We start from the raw sequence: 27,272 nt of genomic DNA on the forward strand, positions 1-27,272 counted from the left end.
GAAAGTCATCATAATTTTTAAAAAAATCCATGGTTTTATTTCCCAATAATGAAGCATCAGATATTTCAACAACTGTCATTAAATAATAAATAATTTCATAAGAACAGCTGCCTTTGGGAAAACAGAAGATGAAATACACTGAAATTTTAAGGCCACTTTTGTGTATATTTGTGTTAAAACATTAAGAGGTGATATAAAATGACAAATGGTGTGCATATGCATATAAGTAATGGCATGATTAAAACAAGATAAAACATTTTTGTTTCTCACCATCACCTATCCTGAAAAAGGCACCATGGGGTCCCACTAGAGAGGAGGCTTGTTTTACAAGTTTCACAGTCCCCCTTGTTTGATCATTTGTGAAACTTCTTGCTGGGGTCTTTGGCATGGTCCAGTAGGAGCTGACAAGGTGTGAACGGACTTCCATAAACCTCCTCATACCGTGTCATGGTGCTCACAAGACGCTCTGCTCCGAACGTGTCCACGAACCTGAATGGACCTGCATGAATGCCACCATCAAAGTAGACAAAAAGCGTGTCAAAATGTGTGTCACTTTAATATTATCAGGGACTGTAATGACATTGTTTTCAAATGCATGTACTTCAATATGGAGTTGGCCTCCCTTTGGAGATTTAACAGCCTCCACTCTTCTTGGAAGGCTTTCCACAAGATTTTGGAGTGTTTCTGGGGGGACTTGTGCCCATTCATTCTGTAGAGCATTTATGAGTTCAGGCACTGATGCTCAACGAGAAGGCCTGGCTTGCAATCTCTGTCCAAGATCATCCCAAAGGTGCTCCATGGGGTAGAGGTCAGGGCTCTCTGTGGGCCAGTCAAGTTCTTACACACTGAACTCATCAAACCATATCTTTATAGCCCTTGCTTTGTGCACTGGGGCACAGTCATGTTGGGATAGAAAAAAGGCCTTCCCTAAACTGTTGCCACAAAGTTGGAGGCATGGCAATGTCCAAAATGTCATGGTATCCTGGAGAATTAAGACTGGCCTTCACTGGAGATAAGGGGCCTAAATAGCCCCACACCATTATCCCTCCTTCACAAAACTTCACAGTTGGCTCAACACAATCAGGCAGGTAATGTTCTCCCAGCATCCACCAAACCCAGACTCGGCCATTTGACTGCCAAACAGAGAAGTGTGTCCACAGTCCAGTGTAGGTGCACCACTCCATCCAGTGCTTGGCATTGGACTTGGTGATGTGAGGCTTGCATGCAGCTGCTTGGCCATGGAAACCCATTCCATGAAGCTCCTTCCACAGTTTTTTGGCTGCTGGGGCACTTCACAGCATGCCACCCAAAGCAGTGCTACCTGGCTTGTCTATTTAATTGACCTTTGGGATAAATAAAGTTGTCTGAATCGGAACCTTACATTAATGCCAGTAGAAGTTAGAACCCTTAAGCTACGGAATCAACAGAGCATTGGCAACTTTTACCATGCACCTTAGCAGTTGTCGACACCGCTCTTTAATTCTATTTGATCTTCTCCTTTGTGACTGAGTTGCTGTTGTTCCTAAATGCTTCCACTTTCTAATAATATAACTTACAGTTGACTGTTGCACCTCATGGAAGAGGCTCACACTGTATCAAACTGAATGAATGACTTGGAGTCATCTCCTCCACTGTTGACACTGTGTCTGCCTGCCTTACTCACACTGCCATCTTGTGGGCCGATAGGTAGACTTTTTACTTCTTCCAGCCTGTTATTCTTTACCAGTCACTTTCACCAGAGCCATATTTCATGAACAAGTGGTACATAACAGCAGAAAGTTCTGGTACCATACTGTCTTGAAGTACTAAAAAATAGAGAAAATGTTGGCATACGGTGCAACACTACTCTGAAATACAGGGGTCTGTTTCAAGAAACAGGGCCCACAAACTGTGAGTCTAACCCCAAGCTTGAGTTGATCTACTCTCAGGTGATAAATTGAGTTTTCAGTTTCATATCAGCTGATTTGAGTTTGTTCAATCAACTGTAAGACATAAGAGTTCGGTTTGTACATACAACCATCAGAAGCCATCATTAGAGGAGCAGGTGACCAAATACTTTTCCCTCTTAAAATAAAGATCGTTTTCAAAGTCGCAACTAGCCTATTAAAGGATAAATGTCATACTCTACACTGGCATTCATGGTGAAGGTAAAATGTCACATGGACTTGAATATCACACCCTGAACTGGCAGTCTTTGTGCAGCTATTGATGATAGACATCTATTTTACTTAATATGGGTTCAATAAAGAGGGAAACTTTTACCAACAGTAATTAAACTGTAACTCAAACATTACTCTCTGGTTCAGGATGTCTGTGTTTGTTTAAAATGAGACCTACCGCCTAAAGATGGGGGGAAACCAATCCCAAATACAGCTCCAATGTCTCCCTCTACTGGGTTTTTCAGGACTCCCTCCTGGAGGCACAGGAGCGCCTCATTCACACTGCGGCTTATCATCCGGTGCATGATGTCCCAGTCTGAAGAGCTGCAGGAAATCAACAGGAGCATTTTTATTTTCAGACAGAAGTCAGGGAGAGTGATGTGATGATTAGAGTCAGCCGTAGAAAATTATCTTACACTGAAGGATGAGCTGTGAGCGGAAACTTCTTGATGATTTCAATAGCCTCAGGATTCACAGTTTTGTATTTTCTTCCTTGCTCATAGAGAAAGAGGCCTTTTCCAGATTTACGGCCTACAAGTGACAGTTGAGACATGCAAGAGTTATTGAGCCCTGAATAGATGATGGAAAGGTTATAAAGAACAAGCTAAGAGCTTTATTATAAGCCTGAATACTGTTTCACATTACTATAAAACCAATCACTCATGTATAAGCTGAGAATTAAAAGCAATGTTTTTATTTTGTTGTGTTATACGCAGTGAATCAGCAAAGAATCCATCCACATTTGACTCTACATTACATACTATTGACATGACTAGTAAAAGCTTATGTTTTAATCAGATCTGTACCTTTGAAGCCTCTCTCCACCATGGTCTCTAAAACACCTAAGTCTGCTCCTTCATATCGCACACCATAGGCATTAAGCATATCCTGCATGCAAACACACACCAGCATAAGTGTGGTGGGTTAATTTGGAAGTTTGTCATGTCAAAATAAAGAATAAAAGTTAAGAGTTAGCAGGACAGGATTACCTCTGATGTGTGGAGACAAACATCATGACCGACTTCATCCATCGTCATTGGAGGGCCCATGGCAAAGCCAAACTTATTTGCCAATTCCAGTTGTTTCTCCAGCCTGACACCTTCCTGGAAAACAAAACAAAGCTCAGGTTATTAACAATAAGTTGTACATATGTGCAGAAATTGTCCCCAGAGTTACACCAACATCATATTAACCATATTATCACTGTAGCCATTTTCCTCTCATGTTGGGTGAGAGTGCGTACTGTGTTTTAATGCCAGACTGCTGATTTTTGGATTGGAAGCAATACAAAGTATGGTATGTGACCAATAACAATCTTTCTTAGCTTTTTAAGTGATCAGCAACTGAGAAATGGTGGATTCTGAGGATCAGGACAGAAAATGGGCAATAATTCAAGATAAGACAAGATATTTTAAAACCGACTGAGACAACAGCTAATGTTAGGATCTCATCATTTACTAGTTGACATTATCATCCAGCAACAGCCAAAGAAAAGTGTTAATTCCTTGCTAATATTATTAAAAGTAACTGCAAGGTTGTGCATTACTTTGCTAACTTGGCAAAAATTTGAATTGCCAATACAATTGAGAACAGGAACCGCTAATAGAAAACATAGTCTATATCTCCATCTGAGGAAACTTCTGATTGGAGCTTACCTGTAATTGTAGTATAGTCTCAAATATGAATTGAGTGCCGACACGAGTGGTGTAAAACCCTGGACTATCCTGATGTTCAGGGGTTAAGCAGGCAGAAAAAAAAAATCAATGCAATAATAAGCTTGAAGAAAGTGAAATGTGCATCTAACAAATGAATGAATATTGATTTTAAATGGTGCTCAAAGTAAAATAACTCCTACCTTGACAATGATAATTGTCTTGCCCTGTTTGAGTCCCACACTGACAGCAGAGGCTATGGTGTCTCTTGATGTCTCATCAGTGATTACAATCTCCAGCAGTTGCATTTTATCCACTGGGGAGAAGTAGTGCATGCCAATCACCTAGCACCACATAAAAACAAAAAGACCTTTTACCTTGCTACCTAAATCCATGCACTCTCTCCACAAAATGCTCAAATGAAAGCTTTAAAAGTGTTGTGCTTATCAGTGAAAGTGTCCATGGATGCTTCCACAGAAGATAATCTAAATCTCTGTGATCATAGCAGGGTCAGCACATCATACCTTATCAGGGCGCTTGCTAACAGCAGCGATGTCTTTGATGGGTAGAGCTGAGGTGTTGGAGGCAAAAATGCAGTGGGGAGGAATTACCTGCAGAAAGAAAGAAAAGATGATATTATAAATCATATTTAATCATAAAGCATGATTTCCATTAACTTTTGTTATTAGGCAAGAAGAGCAGGGGGTGGTCCTGTTCAGAACTGTGTTACATGCAGCACTGATGGCGCTCACACTCAGTGTTGCTTTCTGGCTAGAAAAAAGAGCAAATGGCGTGAAATGTTTAGCATTTCATGTGTAAAGAGATCCTAAAAATACCAAAGATATGAAAGTACATGTTTAATTCCACTTAATCTCTAAAAATACCAGATGCAAGGTTCACCTAGGTCAATAAAGACACTGTATCTTCATAACAAAGAGTATAAGCTGTTGGTATTTTGTAGATCTTTTGGGAGTGCCTTTTCTTTCTTGTATGAAAATGGGAACAGTGTAACATTTTTTGAACTAACACAATTAAAAACTAAATTCCAGAGAAGACTGCACTCACTTCCTCCACTTCTTTGAGGACTTTGTGTTTCATGTCCATGTCCTCGAACACGGCCTCTATCACCATATCAGCAGACTGAAACCCAGAGTAGTCAATCTGGGATGACAGGTTGGACATTATGGCGTCCCGCTCAAATGAGGTCATGAATTTCCTCTTCACCTTTTTGTCCAGACTGAAAAAAAAAAACCCAACAGGAAAGACCTATAACGAGTATCGTATTCACCATTTTGTAAAACCAACCATTTCCCCAGTTTATCATGCTTGGTGTCAAATGCTGAATGTCCTTCAACAGTTGCTCATAAACCCAGAAAAGGTAGGGAATCTATCAGTTGCTATCATTACTTGTGTGAGTGTGTGTGTTTGTGTGTGTGCGGGGAGAGAGAGCATGGTGAGGATTAAGGAGGAGAAACACGCAGGGCTAAAGAGCAAGATGAGGATGATAGAGGAGAAGCAGGGACAGAGAGCAAGAGGATGATGATGGAGAAGAAGAAAGCAGGGGAAAATATAAATATCAGGATGATGGAGAAGAAAGAAGGGACAGAGAGCAAGAAAATGAGAATGATGACGGTGAAGAAAGTATGGGAGTTTGTTTTAGAGGTCTGAAGTGAAGAAAAGGACAGCTGGCTAAAGGGGGCCCTGTGTTATTTTCTTTCTTGGGGCCCAAAATCCCTAGCTACAACCCCATATGGAAGACAAATCAATAACATTTCATTAGTTTATTTGGCTTACATGGTGATGTGCATAAGTGATAAATTTGCTGCGTCAAATAAAACCACCAAACTGTGATGATCTTTTGGGCACTTTTTCGCTGTAATGCCTGCTAACTTGGCAATTTCTTTCCCGTTGCTTCAAATTATACCGCCAAAATGCAACCATTAGCTTCTGATCCTTTTTCCCTTTGCCCTTCTTGAATTTGCTTTCCTACTGAGAAATAACTCTAAAATGTGATGTTAGCATTTGGCCACTAAAGCAATTAAATGATTGGCACCATCTAAAGCACCATCTACCACTTGGTGGCAGATGATGCACACATGGTGCTTGCTCAATATCTAAGAAAGGAACTACAGAAAATTAAAATATTAATCAAACCTTTTGTAGATCTGTTCATGTCCCCTGCTGATGCTCTCCACGTTAGTGTCCTTTAGGATCGTAGTCAAGCCTTTATCTACCGATACCTGTGCCACACCAGTTCCCATCAGCCCTGCACCCAAGATTCCCAGCTTTCTGACACACAAAAAAATTAACACACTGAAGAAATGCAACAGAGGATTTATGTAATGTTAAAAATAATCCAACCCTCTCTCACAGCTCTTACTTTACTTCCTTCTCTGGGGTCCCAAAGTGGTTCTTCCTACAAGCCATCTGGCCATGATAAATGCCAATCAGAGACTTGGACTCTTGAGACATTGCCAGCTTACCAAAGTTCTTAAAAAGGTGCAAAAACAGATTACAAGTCAGCTGACGCATTTATGTCTAAGAGAATGGATTTTCATATAGCTCAGTATAAGTCTCACCTCAGATTCAGCCAGATAACCTGCTTTTGTGCCTTTCTCAAGGCCAGTCTGGACACACTGCGTAATCAAACACAAGATATATGTACGGTGTAAATTGCATGTAGGTGTATTTGTTATGTACTGTTCATGAGCTTCTTACCTCAATGATTTTGGGTGGAGCAGGGTAGAGGCCTTGAGTCTGTTTTTGGGTTTTCTCACGCACAGTCTTGCAGATCTTTTTCCTTACGGGAGCCAGATCCATCACTTTGTCCTGCAGCTCTGCACAAACAGAAACATGATAAAAGTTAACATGGTTAAGGTGTTTCAAGAACCTGACTAGTATGGCTGAAACAGTTGCAGATAATAAACATCTCCAATCACATGATTTACTGATCAGATTCCTATGACTGTAGGTCTCAACGACCGTTCATTGAGTTTGATAAGGGGTAAACAAAGCTTCACTCACTCTCCTTGAGGCTCTTCTCCTTTGTGAGGGGCACCGTCTTGTTGACGATCCCCTTAGCCACACCCACTGCAACCTCCTCCAGGTATTCAATCGTCCTCTCCTCTGCAGGCTTTAAACCGGGACCTGAAGTGAACAAACACAAAATTTAAACTGCTCCCAACTCACCTTGAGGAACAAACAGTAGAACTTTTTGCATGAAAACAGGATCAGTCTATCTTTCCTACGAAGCACAGCAAAGTCAAACACTACAGTTAGAACATACCCAGAGGGTCCACAAGCTGGTGTACAAGCCCCATTTTCTTGGCTTTATCTGCCCTGATTCTCCTCCCTGTCAGCATCATGTCAAACGCATCAGGGAGACCCACCTACACACAAATACAAACATAAACATACAAGCACATTTACATTCAAATGACCTCCAATGTTAGAGCACAACAGTTATTTTAAGACAACAATAAGAGAGTTTTCATGTGTGTTTACCACTTTGGGAAGTCTCTGAGTGCCGCCTGCTCCAGGAAGCAGACCCAGCATGACCTCTGGAGTCCCTAGGACTGTTTTTTTGCTTTTTGTGGCGATTCTATACTGGCAGGCTATGGCGAACTACACAAAAAAAGATAAAATCAGAGCTTATCAGTCAAAAATTCAAACAAGCTGCTTTATGAACATCTATTCAAACACACACATACCTCCAGGCCTCCACCGAGGCAGGAGCCATTGATGGCTGCCACAATAGGGATGGGTGACTTCTCGATCTTCTCAAGCATCTTCTGACCCTCCTGGGAGAGATTGGCGGCCTCTTCGCTGCTCTGACAGGACTGGATCATACTTAAAGAAGGAGAAATACCTGAATTATTCTTGGATAACTTTGTATGAACTCCTGATAAATAAAAATATTAACTCAGGGGCGTCCTGATTGCTGAATGGTCAGTTCACGCCCCATATGAGTGGACGGCCTGGACTGCGGCTCCTTCCCCATGTCTCTCCCCTACTCTGTCACCTCTGTTTCTGATTCTATCTACTCTCCTCCTTCCAAAGCCCCAAAATAGTATGTATTAAATCATGTGTAGAAGTTTTAGACACGTACGGCACTAGGGAGTCATCACAGTGCCCAATGTGCCACAACCTGGGGCTGGATGGAGGGTGGCTGTAGTCAAGCTGGACACATGCACAGCCAACACAGCCAAGGTCAAGCTCATTGGCATCTCTTTTCCAGGCCTTTTCACCCCTGATGACATGCCTGGAAATCAATAGTGGTTTTTGGGTCCTTGTAATATCCACAGCATGACCAGGTGGCTTGTAGCAACCCTGCTACCCACCCGGACGGTACCCTCGACTATGCTTACTTGCTACATCCATCCCTTCATCGCCCTAAAGGTGTGGGCTGGGTTTTGTCAATCCTTCTTCATGCCCAATGGTGCACTCTGGTTGATTACTTGCCACATCAACGTCTTACTTACCCAAATATGCTCAAAAGTTCTACACAGTACTTTATATTTTAAAACAGAATAACCATGGGCGTAGCACTGGGGGGAAAGGGTACTGATTACCCTGGCCCACAGTAGGTAGGGGCCCTTGAGAAGCCTACAATGAAAAGTGTGTTTATTTTATCTTAGTAACTATTTTAATTATTGAATCAAAAGCCACTAAATGAATCGATCAACAGACCTAGGTTTGTATCAAATAAGGTAAAATACAATACTTGGGGGGGGGGGGGGGGGGGGGGGCGCCTCCCTTAAAATGCCCAAATGGTATAGTCCAGGGCTGCAAAATAATGCAAGTAAATCTTATTTAAGGGGGTGATTGAGATATTTTAGCTGAACATTTCTGGAGCTGTCATGTCGTCCATTATTGCATTTGACACTTAAATGCTGTGTATTGATTAGTGAAAAACCCAAGCAGGAAAATTGCACTCCCAAAACTGAAGCCAAAAGTCGACACAGTTGACAGCAGCTTTAATAAAGAAAGGACTTATATGTTTGTGTTCAACAGGCATCCTATTTTCTACTAACGGCTTTTAATCCCAGTTTTTGGAGTTGTTTTAATAGCTGTAGGGAGTTCATTAAAAAACAACCTTTCCTCGGCACATTTTCTGAATTAAATAATGTCCTGGGGGCCGGATGGAAAGATGTAGGGGGCCTGGTGTGTGCCAGTTGATGATCACTGCACTACAGTATGTAAAACTCCACCACCAGGAGGCTCTCAGTCTCAATTGAAACAATAATGAAAGTATGACAAGTAGAGAGGTGCTGCTCAGCTCCACTCACTTCCACTGTTTACTTTTTGTTCTGAACTGAGGACTATTGGAGCTACTTGCAAAGCATTCTAGGATTGCTTGCAGCACAAACGTCGGTTTACTGTTTGGTAAATACAATGTATGGAGTGCCGTTTTTAATTACAAAGTCCTCAATTCAAAACAAGAGTCATTTTTGAATTAAAATCGATGTATGTGTCTGTGGAAAAATTTGACGTATTGTATCTTTAAATCTAATTTAACTCACTTGATATCTGCTCCTGCAATGAAGCAGCCAGGCTTGCTGGAAATGAAAACGGCGCTTGTCACAGATTTGTTCGACCAGATCTCCCCCATCACCTCCGACAGATCAGACTGCATCTGCACGGATAGTGTGTTCACCTGTACGGGTACAAAAACACACAAAAACACACTCTCTGATTAATCATGTCATGTGTCAGCGAGAGACTGAGACAGGAAGTCAGGACTGTCACAAACATAATCTCTGTTTCTCTGACATGCATGTACTGTCTTATGCTCTTACATACAACACACAGAAACACATACACACCTTGGCTGTTGGATCATTGAGTCGTACGACTGCCACATCATCCTTGAGCTCATAGCTGACGTGTGTTCGAGCTTGATGGAGAAAACAGTAAAAATTATGATAGACAGTTAGAGTGAGGGCCAACACTATTGTTTAATGCTAATTTCTGCCATTTTAACTCTTTCCCTGGAGGATACTGAAACTGAAAGAACACTTGAAAACTGTCCTAGCTGAAGGGCATGTGGGCACAGAGGGAACTGTTTGAATGAGGAGGGCCCACAAACTAACAAGCCTGGAGCCAACTGGGATGTTTTTAAAAGTTACTTAAACCACAGCTTAATGCCAAAGTTCAATTAAGACTAACTTTATATTTACATTTCATCATTGCTTAAGACCTTGCAGTGACAAGGGAATAGTTTGGTGTAAATAAGCACAAAGGGAAAGTGATTATTTTTAATGCCATTATAGGAAGCTCATAAAGCTAACATTAGGGTTAACACAAAGTCTAAAATGCACACAAGTTTCTTAATAGAGCTTATTGTGAATGAATGTGTCACAGTGATAATATTGTTGTAGTTTTATAGTGTTATCAGCACATAGTTATATTAGTAAGCATCTTTAACAGACATGTAAAGGTCTAACATCTGCAACCTTCTAATAAAGTTGCATGAGCTTTTGATCATTGTTGATCCCCCATCCCTTCACTAACTCTCTCCACTCTGTCATACATATGCATAAGTGGTGTTGTTTTAAGTCAACACTTCGGGTAAAACTAACGTGTTTGTCAGGCAGAAAACCTCTATAAGGCTATTTAAGGCAGTTGCTTAAGATCATTTGCAATGCAAACAACTGTTACTTTGGGCTGACATTTTACAAAAGATGTGACAGGTTCAGAACCGCTCCATTCACCTGCTGTACTGAGCTTAATTGACCTCACATTTGTGTAAACCAGGGGCTTCAGTGCACTTCTGATTGGCCCACAGCAGATTATAAAAAGGAAATATGGCCCACAGTAGAACATGAAGCTTTTATTTGACTGTTGTACTTCTTTATTTCAGCACAAGGCAGTGCTGCAATAAAGGTTGTATTCTGTAAGCAAACATTTTGACAAGCATTTATTGCAGGGGTGGAAAGTAACTAATTACATTTACTGTACATAAAGTACTATAATTGAGGCTACTTGTATTTTTTGAGTGCATTTTGAAATCAGTACTTCTACTTCTAAGTAAGTTTTAGCTGGATTATCTGTAGTCTTACTTGAGTACATGCTCTTGTACTTTTCCCACCTCTGTTGACTTACTACCACTACTACTACTACGACTAATAATAATAATAACAATGATAATAGTTAATGGCTTATCAGCCATTAACTAGCCATTTGAGCATCCTCAATCACTATCTTAATACGCATTAGATTGTTTTTTAATAACATTATTATCCTCAAGTTGCAGTATATAAAATGGCCCCACCATCCTTATGTGTTTCTGTATAAGGCCCTCAGTGGAAAAAGTTTGGACACCCCTGGTGTAAACCAGAATTCTGCATTAATAACATGATAATTAGTAGACAAATAATAATACAGCATCTATTTACCTGCCAGCGATGAAGACATGGAAAGGCTACGACTGGCATGACCTGAAATACCAAAAGAGAAGACAATAAATTATTATATAATTCTTTATTGTTAAACCACTGAGTAAGTTTTGCCAGGAAAAATGCTAGAAAATCACAAAACAGTTTTAACCCTTTCAGGACAACGTCTTCAAAATGTTATGTATGTCTATTTAATTGTCTATATCCTATACTAACAAGAATATAAACCAACATATGCTCACTTTGTCCTAACTGAAACAAGAGAAGACGATATTATCATGACTCGCATAAATATTTAAAATATAAAAAAAAAAAGAACTCTGAAGTCATTTGAACAAATAAATGTTGGAGAAACGCTTTTATATTTGGAGGAAATGAAAGATAAATCTCTCATCAAATAGAAAATAAATAAAAGATTGAGGCCAGCCTCTGACAACAACCATTTTAAACAAAAGCAAATTAGAAAATTATTTTCAAAAATCCCTCTACCATTAAAAATATCTCCATAAACATGCATGTATTTTCTTATATTTGTTACATACCTGATAGAAGGGGATATTTGCTGGTCGCAAACTTTGATAAAACTCCAACAGCACGTACACCTGCCATGTTCACCTGAGAATCTTGTTTGAGAAAGCGATACAGACCATACACGAAAAAAAATGCTCTGACCGTTAGTGGCGCTAGAGTGTCGATTCACAAAAAGGGATCAGGACCGAAGAGGAGATAACTTCATGCCTTAATGTAAACCAGTACAGTGGATGTATTTTTAATCTTATATTACTTGACAGTTTCCACATTGAATGACAACTACGTTAACACTTTATCACTGTAGTTAAATTAGACAAGGGAGTATTTAATTATTTATTGTCGGGAATGTATTTTCTTCAGGCACCGAACTAGTCAACTATCACATTCTAGGGTCCTTGAAAGCGTAGTTCTGAGCGCCGTAGAGGCTGGCCGATCGTTTGACAGGGAAGCAGTGTCGGCAAAGACATAACACACGTACAGGTAAGCTTCGGCATGCCTGACACTACAGACAATATAACTAAAAGAGAGAACATAGAGCATAAACTCTGTTCAGGGAGGGAGTCAGTAACAGAACAATAGGTCACATCTGAATGGGAACTTAAGCTAACTAATAGCCACTTAGCTTATGTAGCTAGCTCCCAGCATGGTTGTTTTTCTGTTAAATCGTTGTTATCACAATTTTGTGAATGCAACTCCAAGTGAAAAAGTTTTTAGTGTTTGAGCAACCTGTTCCGACCCTGATAGAGTCCCGTGATGCAGTAGTTCTGTCTCTGTCATTCTCCAGAATAGGAATCTAGGTGAAGGGTCAGAGACGCAGGAGGGAGGGGGGCTGGGCTGGGTGACCGTCAGTGAAAAAGTCACAGTAAAAAATAATGAAAGCTACACTTTGGCATGTCCTGTAAGCTATGTTTATTGTAGTAACGGTGATTAAACCTTAGCTTCTGGTTGTCAGAGTACAAAATTAAAAACATAGATATGTAATAGGACGGAATGGAAAGGGTCATTTGAGGTCTTTGTGTTTATTCTGATAGGGTCCAATGTCTTATCTTTCTCCTTCTATCATTCTTAATGATATTACATTTACACATTGAAATGACGTCCACTGTGGGCACACTGCATTTTCATGCACGTTGTAAAGTCCTTTAAGCTTATTGAATCCAATCAAATACTTTACTGTCCCCTTCTTAGTCTGTGTTAATCATGAATGATTTGGTATCATGTCTGCATGACTCAGGTGTCTACTACTGCTGACCTTTTGCTTATATAAGTAGGACATAGTATTACCTGCAGGGCCTGTTATGTTAGATCAGCCTCCAGGCAGTATAAATTTGTGATACTGATGATAGCACATACTGTACAGTAGCGCTGCTTATGGTTTGTGGTATGGGTGCTTTGTTATGTAAAAAAATCATAATCATGATTATTTTGAGTTATATTGAGATCAAATTTAAGTATTTATAGGTACTCAAACACTGACACTTTAACACTCTGAATATTTTAAAGAACAAACAAGAAATTAAAATAATTTAGTGACATTCTTTAAATATCTTAACCTAATAGGATAAAAATAAATTGAATGCCTAAGAAAGCATTTATCGTCGTATTCATTTAATTTCGATGGTCTTGTTTTCATGATCATAGGATGCCAAAATTGTGCTTGAAATTGACTAAATTAATTGTATGTCGTTATCGTGCAGGTTAATATAACTAACAGGAATGACAAAGTGAATTTCAATGACACAGGCCAAGACTTTGACAAAACAGGAGCTGCTTTTGTCGGGTTGTGCCTGAAACATTTATGTCAGTGAAGCCCTTTCCACTGAAATGAAAAATGACTGACTCGATTCTGGGCAGTTAGATGAGTTTCAGTTTAAAGTATAATTTTAGTTTTGGATAAATGTGAAGGGAGGAGGGTGAGTGCTACATGGGGTCAAAAGTGAAAAAAAAGGAAAGGAAGCAGGATCAGATGCTCTTTAAGATGAGAAAACAAGGATAAAAACAAACAAACAAAAAAAATGAACAAATGGCTTGCCAGATTATTTGCATATAGAGTTTGTGGTAGAGATGGCAGTCCAAACTGAAGATCTGAGGCACTCAGTGTGATTAAAAAACACATTTTGACTAAAGACCCTTCAGAGTCAAAACTTGTAGACATTCCTGTTCAATAACAGATTATTGATCACATCAGACTGCTTCAGATCTTTAGTTTTGGCTGCCATCCCGATTAAACAGTGCTGCACAGAGAGCTGAAAAAGATGACTGAAAGGACGACTGCTTAAAAAAGTTATAATTACCTCAGTCGTATGATTTTGAGGAGTTGGTCCTGGAACAACCCAAAGTAACTTGCAAATTTTTAAACAGTCGTAGCTGCCCTTAGAGGCTACAAAATAAACGTATTTTATCATCTGAAAATCACACACAGACGCAGATCTTGTGAAGTCAGAGAGTCACTGAGCTTGGTGATAATTTATTGTAGTAGCAACAGAAATAATTGACATTATAATTTCTACCATAATCTAACAGCCCTAGTGGTACTGTTGCACAATTATTCTAATCACAATTGCGATCTCAGGCTGTGCAATTACATAATCACTTAAAATCCTGCTGTTGTTTTTGTATTAAGTTGTACTTGAATGGTTTATGAAAATGCCTGCAGAAAGGCCTTTAAGTTTACAACAGTGCCACTGCATTTACACTTTGTAGAAATACCTTTATTTTCAAAACAGGGAAAATTATTCTTTGTTATTTTGAAAGCAATACTTTGAAGATTTCATGTTTAGTATATTTTTCAACCCTTTTAATATATATATTTCTGTATTTTTTGAGTTAAGCTACAAAAGTATCATTATTCTCTGTGTTTTCCTTGATAACCCAGCAAGTAGACCTGTGATATCATGTAAGTGTCATATCATATTTCATAGCGCAACTGCAAATTGCAATATTATCCAGTCTAATAGCAATAGCAAAATGTTACCAATCGTGCAGCACTACCTGCTGGATACCAGTGTTGGGCAACTTATGTAGTTTTAGAGATATGGCAACATACTTTTAAAACACACTGGGTATGATGGGATGTTCTGAGAAAAAGAAATGCAAGGCCTAAAGCTTCGCAACAAAGATTGTTTGTGGTTAGAATCTACTTACAGAAAAATGCTTATTGACCACAAAGTCATCTTAAAGAGGGAACTGTCTTTTTATTTTATTAAGTTGCATACTCCTTTTTTAAATTTTCCAAAAATTTTAAATTTATTTTGATGTAATTTTTCATGTCCATATAAACATTGCACAGCTGGCTGTTTACAAAAGTCCCCATTTAATGTTTGGAAACTGGCTTGTGCGGATTTGATTTAGAACTTACTATGTTTTAGTTTGTGTGTCTTCATTTCCAGACGTGGATCCAGGCTGGATTACTGCAGTGCACTTTGTGTTGGCATCTCACAATCCTCAATCGGACGCCTTCAACTTGTGCAAAATGCTGCTGCACGTCTTTTAAGAGAGAGCACATTACTCCCATTCTTTCTGCCCTTCATTTGCTTCCAGTCCTTTTTTAGAATTGATTTTAATGTTTGTTTTTAAGGCTCTGAATGGCCTTGCTCTGAGATTTATCTGAGATTTTAATTGTCCGTGAACATGGCAGAGCTTTGAGGTCATCCAACCAACTTTTGTTGGAAGTGCCCAGATCAAAATATAAACGTTTGGGGTGACTGAGCCTTTTCAGTTTCTGCACCCAGGCTCTGGAATAATCTCTCCTCTGTGATACATGTTGTCTCTGACTTGGGCCTCTTCAAATCAAAACTTGTTTATTCAGGATGGCTTTTAATACCTAGTAGAGTTGTGACTCTTATCTATTTTGTCTGTGTTTATAAATTTTAATTTTTTTATTCTTGTGTATTTGTCTAGTCCTGTGGGATTTCTATGTTATTTGATTTTTGTTAAGCATCCTGGTCACCTGTTTAGTGTTGTAAAGGGCTATACAAATAAAGTGCATTTATATTTGTTATTTCTTTACAGGAAAGAATTGAGATATGCATCATGTATCGCCATTCACCTGAAAAATATTGAAATATGAATCTTTATCCATCGCCCTGCCTTATCGGATACTACATTTCAAAAAGAGCATATGTGAATGATCATTTGCTTGTTTATTAGGTGTACCAAAGTGAATAAAAAATTCCTGATTACAACAATCTTTCAGCAAATGCCAACTTCAGATTACAGTGAACAGTTTTTTTTTATTTGTAGGTGTTGATCTCAGCAATCATACTGGAAAATAGTTTAGTAATGTTCCCTTTTTTCCTTGATTATACTGTGCATTCTACATATTGCATTTCTTGCCTAGGCATGTAGTGTACAGTTCAGTTTAACTGTAATTCTGACGGTCCAGTCTATAAATTTCTGTTAACATGATTTTTTTTTCCCTAAAGAACAAAATGGCTTCCATGTTGCTAACAACGATGCGGAGCTGCTCCATCAGCCCCTCCTTGGCAATGCGATTTGGTGAGATTTTGTCTTTCTCTCATTTTGTTTTTTGTTTTTTGTTGATTTTAACTACTGTAGAAAAGGATCTTTAACTTAAAGGATAAATTACAGTCTGTAAAACATGCTATTTTTAATACAAACAGCATCATGGAGATCTAAAAATGTGAACTTTGATCATTGTCTTTTTTATTTTTTCAAATTAGCCTCAATATTTACCTTACATGACTGCTATTCATCTACTTTAAATTATAAACTGATTAAAGTTTCAGGTGTTTTTTTTATAGAACGGTTTGGTTAAATGTTTTGAACAGTTTAATTGAGGTTGAATTCTTTTGTGTCTCAGGAGCGCGCTCTCTCAGTACCACAGTCCAGCTTCAGGCCCAGGGTAAGTCCTCAAGCTTTAAAATCCTGCTTAGATTATTATGAAAATCCAGACTTCGTCTTTTGGATATGAAACTTGCCTACATATCTGCCGATGCATACCTGACAAGAACAGGCTGGTATGGTTTTATTGTAGACTCACAAAGTCATCTCAACATGTAAGCATTTCAACCTCCTCTCTTTCTCACGTTACAGTTCAGACGAAGAGCAAAAAGACGCTGGCCCGGCCCGGAGTGAAGAACATAGTCCTGGTGGAAGGAGTTCGAACCCCTTTCTTGATGTCTGGAACCACGTATGTCTTTGCTCTTGTTGATAGGAAACTAAACTGTTGGCTTTAAAATGTTGAAAAGTCATTAAGTCTGTGGTCAAATGTTTGAACAAAGATGTAATCTGTGCTTGAATGCTGGATAACTTTTTTGTTTGTGTCCACAGATATGCTGACCTCATGCCCCACGACTTAGCCAGAGCAGCTCTGCAGTAAGTTTGACCGTCACAGTTTATTAATGTCAGATTTCAGTTCAAGTTTGTTTACATTGGCAAAAGTTGCTCCAAAGCACTGCAATACAATGTGTTTTTTAAATATTTGCAGGGGTTGCATAGAAGCACACTTCAAAAACTAACTTTGATTACATTTATGTTGAAACCTCAATGAATGTGTGATCAGTTCACAATCAGTGTCAGTTACATATTGGCTTCCCATGATCTGGAAAAGAAGACAATCAAGATTCAACGATTACTGCGCCGCATGCTGTGTTGGGTTCATTTTGTCCTTAGGTCATGTGTGGTAAATGGAGCGCACCCTCTCTTCCTTCACCGCACAGCATGTGTTCTGCCCCTCCATACCAAAACAGCTCTTCCTTAAACTAAAGGGAGGAGCAGAGGGAGCCAAGGTGCACGCTTTGGTTAGTTTGAAAAGCAAGAGAGCAGGAATAGATGACTGAAAGACAGCTGTTGTTTAACAAAAAGGTGAATGATTGAAGTCATATGAAACTGATATTTATTTTTTACCTGAAGCAAGGCAAAGAAACGTAAAGAATTTGTTACACAGTTGTGGCCGCCCCTCAAACTAACACAATGAAGTGATTTTATCATTTAAAAATGACCCACAGTCAGAAGAGTGTGCCATTTTTTGCTGTTTCTACTCTGTCTTATTGTATTTCTCATGTTCTCAGAATCCTTTTCTGATTAAAATGTTCCTTTTGTGTTTCCATAGAGGTCTGCTGAACAAAACGGCAATACCCAAAGATGCCGTCGACTACATCATTTATGGAACAGTCATTCAGGAGGTCAAAACCAGCAACGTAGCACGAGAGGTATTATCTCATACCGCACAGCAAGCATATGGAGCTTCACATGCCAAGCTAATGACCTGTCCTATAGACCTGTCCTAGCATTGAAACTGGATACAGACATAATTTTAACCAAAGGAATGTAAAGTGTTTTGAGCTCTGTTTTTGTTGTACACTGTCTTTATTTTTTCTTGTGATTTCCAGGCAGCTTTGGGAGCTGGCTTCTCTGACAAGATCCCTGCTCACACCGTCACCATGGCCTGCATCTCCTCCAACCAGGCAATGACCTCAGGTATGTTAGTCGTAGCTTTCGGTAAGCATGACATATAGGTTGAGCCGCCCACCTGATGGGAAAAAAAAAATCTTCCTCCTGCTGTAGTTATCAGGTTTCAGGTACCACCTGAGACCAACACTTTGTTGTAGTTTGCTTTCACACCTAACCTATTTGGTTCAAATGAAATGAACTCAAGTTAGTTTGCAGCGTTAGTTCAGCTTGTTTGCAAAAGCTGACCACCCAACTGTGGTGCAGACCAGACAACTAGACTAAGGCCACTTGAAAAAGTAGGTATTAGTCCACTTCCATTGGAGCAGTTTGTTTGTGGTGAGACCACAAACCCACCTTGATCCAGGTGATCCTTGATCCTTTCGGTTTTATCTTAGGTGTGCAATTGGAAGAAAGGTTTGAAATGCAAAGAGCGATAGCAACAGTTCTATGAAAATCAGAAATTCATTTAAAAAGAGGAAAGAACTGCACTGAAAAGTTTCTTCGTGGAAATTACATAGTTACTCCTCTTCCAGCCAGCTTCAAAGAATCTTTATTTTTTGGCCAGTTGCAATCACATTCAAGATGCTGAAAACTTGGCTGATCTGGATGGACAGCTGGAGAGTGCGTGCAGCAAAAACCTGTCAGACAGCTGTCTATCATTGCTTTTGTCATATTTTAGACTTGTCTCTCACAACAGCATGTACTTTAGATTTGTCTGTTTCCATGTTTGACACATCAGCAAACTTCATCGGTGCATGACGCTTTTTTTTTTTTGCTAGTGAGCAAATGACTGTTAACAGGGCAGCAATGAGCTGATGCAGATTTTAGAGCGATGCATCGGTGCATCATCAAGGAATAGCTAAGGAGCACTCTTTATTCTTAAATGATGAATCTCTCTCCCTAGTCTTCCTAAACTGCAGCATTATTGACCCAGCTAAGATACAGAAGCTGTCCCCACTTTTGTAGACTAAATAAAATTGAACCTGGAAAAAAAATCACTTGACAAGATGTATCCCATGTATCCCCCAAAACTTTAAACTTAAGTACATTGGACCAGTTAAAGTGTAGAGAAGACAGGCAAAACATGATTGGCCTTCACAGGAAGGGTTTTCTATTGACAATCCTAAAGAAAAAAAATGGTTTTCATACAGTTTGTTATTATTTTTATGTTGTATTTTTCTTCTTCTTTCCAGCTGTTGGTCTGATCGCTGCAGGCCAGTGTGACGCTGTTGTGGCTGGTGGCGTAGAGTTCATGTCCGATGTTCCCATCCGTCACAGCCGTAAAATGAGGAAGACCATGCTGGCCCTCAACAGGGCAAAGACTCTTGGACAGAGGCTCAGTTTGATCGGCAGTATTAGAATGGCTCACCTCACCCCCGAGGTAAACATTTATCCCATATCATCCAGAGCTAGTCAGATCTCATGGGTTTCTACTGCTGTGCCCTTCTTCTTCCTGTAACTCTGTGGTACGTTTTTGTAGCTTCCTGCTGTAGCCGAGTTCTCCACAGCTGAGACAATGGGTCACAGCGCTGATCGTCTGGCTGCTGCGTTTGGGGTCTCCAGAGTGGAGCAGGACGAGTTCGCCCTTCGATCACACTCTCTGGCCAAAAAGGCTCAGGAGAGCGGTCTGCTGGAGGATGTTGTCTCCTTCAAAGTGCCAGGTAGGAACAGCTCTACTCTTTATTTTTAAATACAAGACTTATTTCAGTTATTACACAGTGAAGAGTTAAGGATGGATGGATGTGTAGTGTCAATTTCAGAAAAAAGGAGGTTGTAATCAAAGAAGTAACAATATCTTTCAGTCTAATATTATCTATTGTATGATAGTTTTTTGAAAAATCAACAATTTAAATTGGTTTAACAGAAATGTATTTCTCGCTATCAGTTCAAAAATTAATGTAACTTTTAGCCTTTTTAGATGAGCCTCTATCAGCTATACTGCAGCCAGCCACAAGGGGGCAATGGAAATATTTTGGCTATATATTTCTGGAGCCCTTATGTTCGTTACTGAGATTGATACTAATATGCTATGTTGTGATTGGCTAAAAAACACATGGAATACACAGATCTTTAATGTAGACTCTCAGGAAGGGAATGTGCACCCTCAAAGCGCCTTGCATAAAAAAATGTGTGAAAAACCACAGCTTTAGTCAAGATGAAGTATGCATTAACCATGCCAACTTAAAAAAAAATACTATACTTCCGTGCTTCTTTTTTGATAAGTTGCTGGACTAAAGGTTTTTATTTAAAATGTAAGAAAAAAGTTAAATAGTGGCATGCTGGGGTGCAAATGGCCTAGTGGTTAGGTTGTGCCCCATGTATGCAGGTGGCCCTTGTTGAAGTCTACAGTCCTCTATCAGTAAACGCAGAACAAGCCCAAAATTATATGTATAAAAAATTCATGCTATATGTTATCCTTCTCAGATTTTCTGAATTTAATCATCTTCAGAGGGCCATATCCAGGCTGCCAGTTGATAATCACTCAACTAGAGGGTGTTACCTCTAAGATACTAAAAATTGAAAGGGGTGGGGGGGTGCAGCAAGTTGCTGTAATTTACCATCTTTATAAATTGCTTTGGACTGAATATTCCAAATTCCTCCTTTAATTTTTATGCTGATGATACAGTTGTTTACTGCTGTGGATCTACGTCTGCACAAGCTTTTACAGTTCTTCAGCATGCTTTTGATTTAGTCCAAGATCAACTCCGTCAGCTGCAACTTGCTCTAAACACAATAAAACTAAACTCATGTTGTTTACATGTTCGAGAATAGCATCAAGAACATTGTCTGGTAAAGTTCTTACAAAATACAGTCAAGAATCTGAGTTGGCGTCTACTTTTTAATATTTAGGGCTTTTGCTTGATGAAAACTTGTCTTTAAAGGAGCACATTCAGTATGTTGCTAAGAAGCAGAAGGTTTTACTTGGTTTATGCTACAGAAACAAGTCATGTTTCTCCTATATGGTCTAAAAGAGACTGGTTGAGTCTACTTCCTTGATTATGGTAATGTTTTGTACATGAATGCCTCTGCTCAGTCTTCATATGTTGGACAGTGTATATCATGTAGCTCTGAGATTTATCACAGACTGTGGATTTCTTACTCACCATTGCACTTTATATTCCAACATCAATTTGACTTTAATTACATGTCATCTTAGACACTGGTATGTCTTCATTTGTAAAGCCCTTCTAGGCAAGATGTCATACTACCTTTTAGGGCTGGGCAGTTAATTGCAAATTAGATTAAATCCCAATATGGCCTGCTGCAATTTACAAATTGCAAAATTTCTTTAACTGAAGATGTGTCAAAATACCAGTTTAATGCATTCATTCAGTTGTCAAGTTTTTCTTTACTTAGAATTGTTTTAAAAAAATCATCCTTTTTTTGCTTTATGTATATTTTCAAAACAAAGGACAATATCAATAAAGCAATTGATAACAAATTTACAATTTGAGCAAAAATAATTAGAATTAGTTATTTTTTTAATCATTCTGTTCTGGTCTACTACCTTTCCTTTCTTCTGATCTTGAAGGATGGACTACACAACCTGTGTTTATTTTATTTTTATTTGATGTTGTGCAGTTTGTTGTTCCCCAAATCCAAACTGAGTTGGGCAAAAGAAGGCTTTTAGGTTTTCTGCAACTTTTGCTTTCAACAATCTGCAACACTTGGTGACTCTGGATGTTTTTAACCTTGCAAAGCAGATTCGATTCATCCCAACAGATTGGGCCCTGTAAGAAAGTGACAGGACCAATCAGAGTGGTTTGAGGAGTAAGAGGGAGTACTTTAGGCGCGGTGGAGTCATGACGTAAGCAAGTAGTGACAAGAAGCTGGTGCAATTTTGGCGGAACAGATTAGCATGGATGCTGCTAAAGCGTCCTTTTTTTTATCAGAACTTGACGACATTTCTTCATTAAAAGAAGAACAAAGAACAGCGCTGACTTCCTTTCTTTGCAAAAAAGACAAAAAGTCATGTACTGACTTGTCTACAGTTGCCATGGTTCACATTATGCAGTTCTCTATGGAGTTTACTCCTCGGTAGCAGCTACGCCACCTGTTTTGTTGCTCTGATTGGCCCGGAAAGACGTGACAGACAGAACGTTCATCCAATCACAGACCTTTTTTTTTTTTTCAAAGGCTTTGCCCTTTCCCAAACGCTGTCTAAGGGAGGTTTTCCAGATGGCTGTGTGAAACAAATCCATCTGGTGTGTCAGGTTAGGATGTTTTTAGATCTGTAGTGAAAACTCTTGAAACCAAACTTTCTGTATGCCACATTTCTGTTTTGGCTGGTGTTTTAGTATCACTGTATTTATTGTTTATTGTGGACTGTGAGTGTTTTTGAAACAATGCATTACTGCCGTTCTTGGCCAGGTCTACCTTAGAAGAAGGATCTCTGATTTTAATGGGACTGACCTGGCTAAATAAGGTTAAATAACATAAAAATAGAATGGATACTGACATTTGTTATCTTGATCTAGAGGGGCTGGGTGTTTTTTTCTAACTACAAACTGATTGGTCATTGTGTAGGTGTAATTTCAGTCGACCAGATTTTTTTTTTTGACTCCAGGCTTAAACCTGTGATAACAATAAAGAAGAAGAAAAGCCAAAGAGATAAGCCTGCTTATATGCACAATTTTAACAAAAGTGTCCTTTTTTAATCACACAATAAAACCATAATATTCACAGACATTTTCAGTGCTTTTTACTGCAAGTTTAAAATTGTATTACATGAATTAAAACCGAAGAAATGAATACATTTTGACTTAATTTTAAAGATGAATCTTTAAACTCTATGCCAGATTAGAATCAAATTCTGGCAGTTAAACACATAATGAAAAGGTAAACCCTCTCCATTTGACCAGAGTTAATGAAATCAGATTCATCAATACAGAATATATTATAACTGATTTGCTTGAGGAGTGATTACACGAGAGATGCATGAGATTGCATGAAGTTGCAGCATGTTTACTGCTGCCATGTTTTACATGTATTTGATCTCTACAATAATAGACTCAGACATATTTGGTGAACAGGATGTTGTCGAGTTACCCCTTGCCAATAACGTGAATAGCACAGCACAGTTTGCCAAATATATGTTGTCAGGAGCAGCTTTTTTATCTCTAAAACTACAGAGGAGAAAATAAGTCGTATTTACTGTATCTTAGAATTTGATAAATATCTATTTTTTTCCCCTCAGTTTCTTTTTGATCAAATAGAAAATGCTATGTGCTTCTCTATAAGCCCTGTCTTTTATTTGTATGGATTTTTTTTTTTCTTTCCAGGTCGTGACATTGTCTCCAAGGACAATGGCATCCGGCCCTCTTCCCTGGAACAAATGGCCAAACTGAAGCCCGCCTTCATCAAACCTCACGGCACCGTCACCGCCGCCAACTCCTCCTTCCTGGTAAACACATACTCCAAGCACATACACACACGAACACACAGGCCCTGCAGCAGTCTCAGTGTTCTTAATTCCTCCTCTCTGGTTCAAAAACACCTTCAGCACTGACACGAGCATCTGTCTCTGAGTGTAAAACAAACGCACAAAGCTCCACACACTTCAAGCAACAAAAATAAAACCTGCAATTTACCCCGAGCGAAACACTGTTAGGATTTGATTGAGGATGTCTTTTCTGTTCAGACAGCAACTTTTAGCTTCATTTTTTGGAATTCATCTTCTTTGCACTTTATAATGAACTTTTCTGGTAACTTTTCGGATTCTGTTATCAAACAAATTGTGTTGCCCTGCTCAAAATATCTCCCCTGAATGTCTTTGAACTGCTTTCACCTTCAAGTTTTGATTGTAAGTAAACTGTTTGTTTGTTTGTTCTCAGACTGACGGAGCTTCTGCCGTTCTCATCATGTCTGAGGAGAAAGCTTTGGCTATGGGTTACAAGCCTAAAGCCTACCTCAGGTATCTGCACCTTCTGTGTTTGTCAGAGCAGCATCAGTTTCCCCAAACAATAATGTCAGGCTAAGTGCTGATTATATCATATTTTTATCCTGGCAGAGACTTTGTCTACGTGTCCCAGGACCCCAAAGATCAGCTGCTTCTGGGGTGAGTGCCTCTACTTCATTTGATTGCCTTTGTAGAAGTTCTTCAGTTTTCTGTTTCTCACTCTGCTATTTTTGACTCTTTTAGGCCAACATATGGTACACCAAAAGTCCTTGAGCGTGCTGGCCTGACTATGGAGGATATTGATGTCTTTGAGTTTCACGAGGCATTTGCTGTAAGTTTTCACAGAAACAGGCATTTTTGATTCAATACAATACAATACAACACAGCAGGGACCTAACAGAGACTGTAGAGAATATTGGACGGAGTCTGACTGACATCATCCATGTGGTCACTGCAGACATTTTTATTTTTTCCATAAAACACACTTTAAAGTTTAAGGATGAACAAAGAAACATTCCTAAGAACACTGTAATTTTAAGGAATAGGCATGAACAAAGAAAAATATTTCAACTGACATACAGTAGGTTTTTTTTTGTCCTGCCTAAAACTCCACAAACTTATTTGTAAACCAAGCCAATATTTTCACCCAATATTGGCTGATATTCAGTCGGTATTTACAGCTGATAAATATTAACACCCAGTATTTGTGGATACTTGATCTATTTAGAGCTGATACAGGTCAATATTAACAGCAAATATAAAAACAATATTTGATTAATACTTACAGCCAATATAGACTAATATTTACGGCTGATATTTACAGCTTGAATCAATATTTACAGCTGATAGAGGCTGATATTTACAACCAATATAGGCTCATATTTGGTAGATAAATATTGATATTTACAGCTGATACAGGTGATGTGGGCCAATATTTACAGCCAATATAGACTGATATTTACAGCTGTTATATACAGCTATAAGTCAATATTTACCAACCATCAATTGGTTGATATCTACAGCAGATATAGGCTTATATTTACAGCTGATGAAGGCCAATATTTTCTGCCATTAAAGGCTTATACCTGTTTGATATTTACAGCTGATCAAGGCCAAAAATTACAGCTGATATAGGCCAATATTTTACAGCCATTATAGGCTAATACCAGTTTAAAATTTACATCTGATATAAGCCAATATTTACAGCCAATATAGGCTGATGTTTGGGTGATGTTTACTGCTAATGATTACTGCTGATATCAGATATTTACAGCCAGTATTTTGGTTTAAATATTGGCAGAAATTGACAAATCTGCCAGCACAGACAGTGAACTATTGAAGCTGATGTTTGCGAATGCGGATATCATGCCAATAATATCATCAATATCATATTTTAAAATACCATAATTGCTCTTTATATTTATGCACATGATTGCTGGCATGTTTAAGCTAGAAAAATACCCCTACTTTAGTGTTAAAGCTAAGGCTTTGACAGTTCTACTTCAAATCCAGCACTTTTAAATCAGAAGAAAAATCAGTGCCTACTTTGGGATTTTATGGTAACATTTCTGGGTTATTTTTTCCAGGGTCAGATCATGGCGAATCTGAAAGCCATGGACTCAGATTGGTTCGGACAGTCGTACTTGGGCAGGAAATCAAAGGTAACGAGAACATCTGAGCTGACCAACTGGTGCCTTTTTCTCCACGCAATGATGATGCCTGTGTCACACTGCAACTTTTTGCAGAGAGTATATTTCAGCCTCAAAAGAAATTTTTTGTTAAAACACAATTTAATTGTTTGGTTGTAGGAAAAATGAGCATTTATATACTTAAACTGACACAAAAATATTTTTGCCTGGTGTGTGTTACAATTCTGCAGTGATTGACTCTCCTCATGTTTTTTAACTTCTGATTCACTCAAAAATAAACTGAAATGTCTTTTCTTCATGCAGGTGGGGACTCCTCCCATGGAGAAGTTCAACCTGTGGGGGGGCTCTCTGTCTCTAGGTCACCCATTTGGTGCCACAGGCTGCAGGCTGGTGACTACAGTGGCACATCGACTGAAGAAAGAGGGAGGACAGTACGGACTGGTGGCTGCTTGTGCTGCAGGAGGACAGGTACTTCATGATATCAGAGCAAACCATAACTTCTGAAATCCCTAGTTTTCTTTGGAAATCAGTTTAAAGATTATATTGTAAACCATTTAACCTGACAATATAATCTTTAATTTAACCGTGCTATTTCTCCTGACCAGCCTGTTTTTCTTTACTTTTTAGGGTCATGCCATGGTCATCGAGGCCTACCCCAACTAAACAAACAACAACTTTCTGTACCATAAATCCCTGGAATTATCATGACGACTACATGCACGCTAATATCCTGACATGAGATGTACATACTAGCACCACTTTGCCTTGATTAGAGAAGAGTCCCATGCAGTACGGTTTAGGAATCTTGTGTAAATTCAGCTCTTAAATTATCGCAGAATGTCGTCCAGGAAAGTTGCCTTTGTTTTTGCCGGTCTCTGAGGTGCAGCCGTGTCAGCGTCGTCACTGAGTCGAATGTAACATAGCCAAATCGAGCACTCAGAAGAGCCTACTGTTTATATGGTGTAATATGTTTTTCTAACCAGCTGTTGGAATTAAATGGTGTGATGGTAATCACATTAGAACTGCTGTCAGAGTTTGCTCTTTTTTATTTTCCACCTGAATTAAGCCCTTTTCCCAACATTCATCTCAACTTTACAGTCCAAGCCTTACATTTGGCATAAATTATTTTCCAAAGGTAGTTTTCCTCAAAAAGTACAGAAATTGCAACAGTATCCATACAGTGATTTTTGCTCAGTTAAAAATTCCTTTTAATATCCCAGAGATCAATGTGAGGCTCTTCCTGCACAGCAAAAAGCAATCATAACAAAATATTTTGAAGCATCTCCTTTCAGTTATAGAGCTACAAAACTAGAGGATATAACCAAATCTGAATTATGAATGCTTTAATACTTAGCAGCACCTGCTATATTTATAACCCAGCATAACACACTCAAACTTGCACACATGCTCATTATTGGGGGGGAAATTCATTCCTCTGCCACACTTCCTGGTGTTTTATTTATTATATACCATTTTACCACACGGTAATCCCCAGTTCATTGTTTCAGCATGGCTATAGGAATCTATCTGACTATAATTGGCTTGATATGAAGAGTTTTTGGGCTCTAAAG

At 38.9% G+C, this 27,272-nt stretch overlaps 2 protein-coding genes across 2 annotated transcripts; one reads left to right on the top strand and one right to left on the bottom strand.

The window, feature by feature from the left end:
• Window positions 1-76: 76 nt before the first annotated feature.
• On the bottom strand, window positions 77-16,156 carry hadhaa (hydroxyacyl-CoA dehydrogenase trifunctional multienzyme complex subunit alpha a). The gene is made up of 22 exons (XM_041804825.1): window positions 12,466-16,156; window positions 11,751-11,831; window positions 11,209-11,250; window positions 9,637-9,707; window positions 9,334-9,467; window positions 7,522-7,660; window positions 7,316-7,435; window positions 7,098-7,200; window positions 6,836-6,958; window positions 6,530-6,648; window positions 6,391-6,447; window positions 6,192-6,301; window positions 5,966-6,100; window positions 4,877-5,048; window positions 4,336-4,422; window positions 4,015-4,155; window positions 3,815-3,883; window positions 3,149-3,262; window positions 2,966-3,047; window positions 2,576-2,690; window positions 2,338-2,483; window positions 77-499 (listed from the first exon to the last, which is right to left on the bottom strand). The coding sequence occupies exons 2-22, from the start codon at window positions 11,815-11,817 to the stop codon at window positions 354-356; spliced, it is 2,292 nt and encodes a 763-aa protein (XP_041660759.1). The 5' UTR covers window positions 11,818-11,831; window positions 12,466-16,156; the 3' UTR covers window positions 77-353.
• On the top strand, window positions 12,081-26,727 carry hadhb (hydroxyacyl-CoA dehydrogenase trifunctional multienzyme complex subunit beta). Its single transcript, XM_041804828.1, has 16 exons — window positions 12,081-12,219; window positions 16,164-16,236; window positions 16,562-16,603; window positions 16,795-16,891; window positions 17,032-17,076; window positions 17,813-17,912; window positions 18,093-18,180; window positions 19,347-19,534; window positions 19,634-19,814; window positions 23,436-23,557; window positions 23,988-24,067; window positions 24,164-24,211; window positions 24,296-24,383; window positions 25,639-25,713; window positions 26,005-26,169; window positions 26,329-26,727. Exons 2-16 carry the CDS (start codon window positions 16,170-16,172, stop codon window positions 26,362-26,364), a joined length of 1,422 nt encoding a protein of 473 aa, XP_041660762.1. The 5' UTR covers window positions 12,081-12,219; window positions 16,164-16,169; the 3' UTR covers window positions 26,365-26,727.
• Window positions 26,728-27,272: the final 545 nt, after the last annotated feature.

The sequence above is a fragment of the Cheilinus undulatus genome, linkage group 14 (genome assembly GCF_018320785.1).
Source record: "Cheilinus undulatus linkage group 14, ASM1832078v1, whole genome shotgun sequence".
Classification (NCBI taxonomy): domain Eukaryota; kingdom Metazoa; phylum Chordata; class Actinopteri; order Labriformes; family Labridae; genus Cheilinus; species Cheilinus undulatus.